Source organism: Macadamia integrifolia, chromosome 12 (genome assembly GCF_013358625.1).
Source record: "Macadamia integrifolia cultivar HAES 741 chromosome 12, SCU_Mint_v3, whole genome shotgun sequence".
Taxonomy (NCBI): Eukaryota; Viridiplantae; Streptophyta; class Magnoliopsida; order Proteales; family Proteaceae; genus Macadamia; species Macadamia integrifolia.
Window position 1 is genome coordinate 2,765,734 of NC_056568.1, and position 3,210 is coordinate 2,768,943.

Below are 3,210 nucleotides of genomic sequence, written 5' to 3' on the forward strand. Positions count from 1 at the left end.
TCTCTCTCTCTTTGGGGGGTGGGTGGGTGGGGTAATGAAGAATGAGAATTCATTCCATACTGAATTCTACAAGACTATTTAAAGAACAGAAAAACGACATTTGATGCCCATGTGCACCTCTGTCGTCCTCTCTGCAACTGATCAGAATACTCATCAGACCTGGCTAGTAGTGACTATGAAAACTGACCTTCCAACCCAACTCAAAACAAACAGCCCTATACAAATACAAGACAAACCCAACCAATCTACTTTAAGCTCTCATGTAGAATGTAGCTGTAGCATTTTCTAGTTCCTACAAACCAAAGCAAACAATCTGATCACTTTCGTGCTATTTACACCTCGTACACCAAACTGGTAGAAGCTTTCCTTCCTTTCAGAACCCACGTAGAGAACAAAACCCACTTCTCAATCTTCATTCCCAACCCTTTCAATGAAAAATTATTTGTTGGGACCGTTACTTAAATTGCCTTCTTATGCAGATTTTTCTCTCCAAAAGTCCATTAAAATCAAACAGTGATCGCCTTATATTCTGCATGATTTCAAGCACGGAACCTTCGGCATCAAAGGGTAACTAGGGTTAGGGTTTCACCTATATATAGGCTAAAGATTTATTGATGGGGTTAAATATTTAAGGGAACTGTGGTTGTTGGTGGACAGGGATAATATGTAGCTAAAAATAATAAGAACAGAAGAAACAACAAAAGAGGCGTAGATTGCGCCCTATAAATCGTGATGCGATAATATTCCTTCTGTGATTAAAAAAGGGTTTTGTATACTTAAAGTAGATTGATTCCACGAGCAGAGTTGGTGGCGCTTTTTGGAGGTTTGAGGGGGAGAAAGAAAAAGTAGCAGAAGAGAACACAAGCCTACGGACTTATGCGAGGAGGAGACAACTGTTTCTGTAATGGATCCTCTCTCTCTCTCTCTCTCTCTCTCTCTCTCTCTCTCTCTCTCTCTCTCTCTCTCTCTCTCTCTCTCTCTCTCTCTCTCTCTCTCTCCATCCAATACTGTATTGAACTTGCACTCAACTAGCTATTTCTTATAATCTCAGCTGCAATCTTGGGCTTGCACCTGACCGATAGGAGTTTACCGTAGAAAAAATGAGAACCTAAAATGAAGCAAAAAAGAATGGGATACAAACAATCACACAATTTGGCAAGACAAAATTGATATGTCCATCTATTTCACTATCAATGAAAAATAGGGTTATTAAAATAGCTTGATCTCACACCTCTATGAGATTGATTACAGAGAAAGAAATTTGTAGCTTTAAAGGACTTCCTATGTGATCCATTTTTCCTCAACACTAAATCTAGTTATAAATAGCCGTTATTTATCAATAATCACTCAAATTTTTCATTCCTTACTTGGGGGAACAGAGAGATGAGATTACAAGACAACCATTAATTCAAATATGTAATTAAGGACCATCCAATTAAGGAAAATACCATTACAACTTGCATAAACTAGAAAGAAACAAGGGTAAGTGCAACTTCTTTCGTTCATGGAAAACAATCTTTTCGTTCTTTGTGATCTTGTTATTGTTACAAACTGCACATTTGAAACTTTAAAAGAAGAGATCCAGCAAATCAGCCACAAGAAGTAAGGAGTTGCCCAAGAGGGTCAGACCAGGAAAAAAAAAAGGATAAGGCAATTAAGAGGAGGGGGAGGAGAAAAGGAACAAAATGGAAGAGTAGTAATACTCTACTTTACCTTGGGACCATCACCAAGCCTCAGCTCAAGATCTAAATCCTCCATGGGAGCCGCGTAAACTCCAAGCACCTCCGATTGGAGATGATGTTTGCCAATGGAAATTGAATTGAGGAAGAAAGGGAGAGATGATTTATCATTGTTTTTTCTTCTCTTACTAATGAAAGCTGCCTCCTCCTCCTCCTTATCACCACCATCATCCCTCGAATTCTTGTCTCCTTCAATCTTCTCCGAATCAGAGACAGTACTGAAAACCCTAACAGCTAGGGAATCGGACCAGGATGGAGGGAGAGAGTAAAAGGACCCTTTTCTCTGTTGTTGATGTTGATGATGAATAACAGGAGTAGAAGAAGAAGAAAATGAAGGAGGTAAGAAGGTCTGCTCACTATAAATCCCCTCAGCTTTTGATTGTTCTGAAACCCTAGCAGGTGATAGAGATGATGCAACAATAACAGCAGTATTGGTGTTGGTGTTAGTGTTAGGGCTAGGAGGAATACTAATCTGATGATGAAGAATTTCAGTCTGTGGGGATGAGGAAGATTGCTTGAGTCTAGCCCTATCCCTTCTGTGAACATTCATGTGACCACCTAGGGCTTGAGCAGACCTGAATTCTCTTCCACAGAAGCTGCAAGAATAAGATCTGGGAGGCCATATACACCCTCCGAGAGATCCAGCTGCTGAGTCTTCTGCAAAGGCTTGTTCTTCCCAGGAATCACCATAGGAGCTCATCACACACTGTTTCCTCTTGGCCCACATCCAATATCGCGCTTCCTCCATCGACTACTCCTTAGATCAGAGTTGATGGGAAGGAAAGGAAGAAAGAAAAAGTAGAAGAGAAGGATGGATATAGAAGGAGACAGTTATCTAACTCTGTACCCAATCAATTGAACGACATGAAAGCTACATGAATGAGAATTAAGATAGAGAAGCTGGAAAGAAGTCCTTATTATTTTGCTAAGATTGGGAGATGAAGTGGTGGATACTTAAGTTTGGCAGTTTAGGGGAAAAGCTAGCTAGTTTTTTCTTTATGGTATTTCGTACTTAATTAGCTTCTTGCATGTACAGTGATTCGTGTGTGGGTATGGAACTCAAATTGGAAGATTAACTCATTTTAATGGTCAAAAATACATTTCACATGAAATCAGAGTAATCAAACGAGTGAATGTTAATCCATGCAATAGTGTTAACTGTTAACTATTGAATGATCAATCGATCACAGAAGAATAAAGAAAATTTTTTTTTTCTTTGTTGATTTCTAGAGGAATTTGATCTAAGTATGTGATGCATAGATCTTAGATCTACATGTTTATTTAATCATATCATGTGTTGGATTTTTTGTGTTGGCCAAATCTGAGAGAAATATTCAAGAACATGAAAAACACAAAATTTTTTTATTACCTTTTTTCAATTAAAAGTGAAAAAAAAATTAAGAATGACCATGATATTTCTAAAATAGGTTCTTATGGTAAAAATTTTATTCATGTTTTTGAAAATAATTGA

General features: G+C 38.1%; 1 protein-coding gene across 1 annotated transcript; it reads right to left on the reverse strand.

The window, feature by feature from the left end:
* Positions 1–1,039: 1,039 nt before the first annotated feature.
* On the reverse strand, positions 1,040–2,690 carry LOC122057935 (probable transcriptional regulator RABBIT EARS). Its single transcript, XM_042620300.1, has 2 exons — positions 1,714–2,690; positions 1,040–1,108 (listed from the first exon to the last, which is right to left on the reverse strand). Exons 1-2 carry the CDS (start codon positions 2,485–2,487, stop codon positions 1,040–1,042), a joined length of 843 nt encoding a protein of 280 aa, XP_042476234.1. The 5' UTR covers positions 2,488–2,690.
* Between the last annotated feature and the right edge of the window lie 520 nt (positions 2,691–3,210).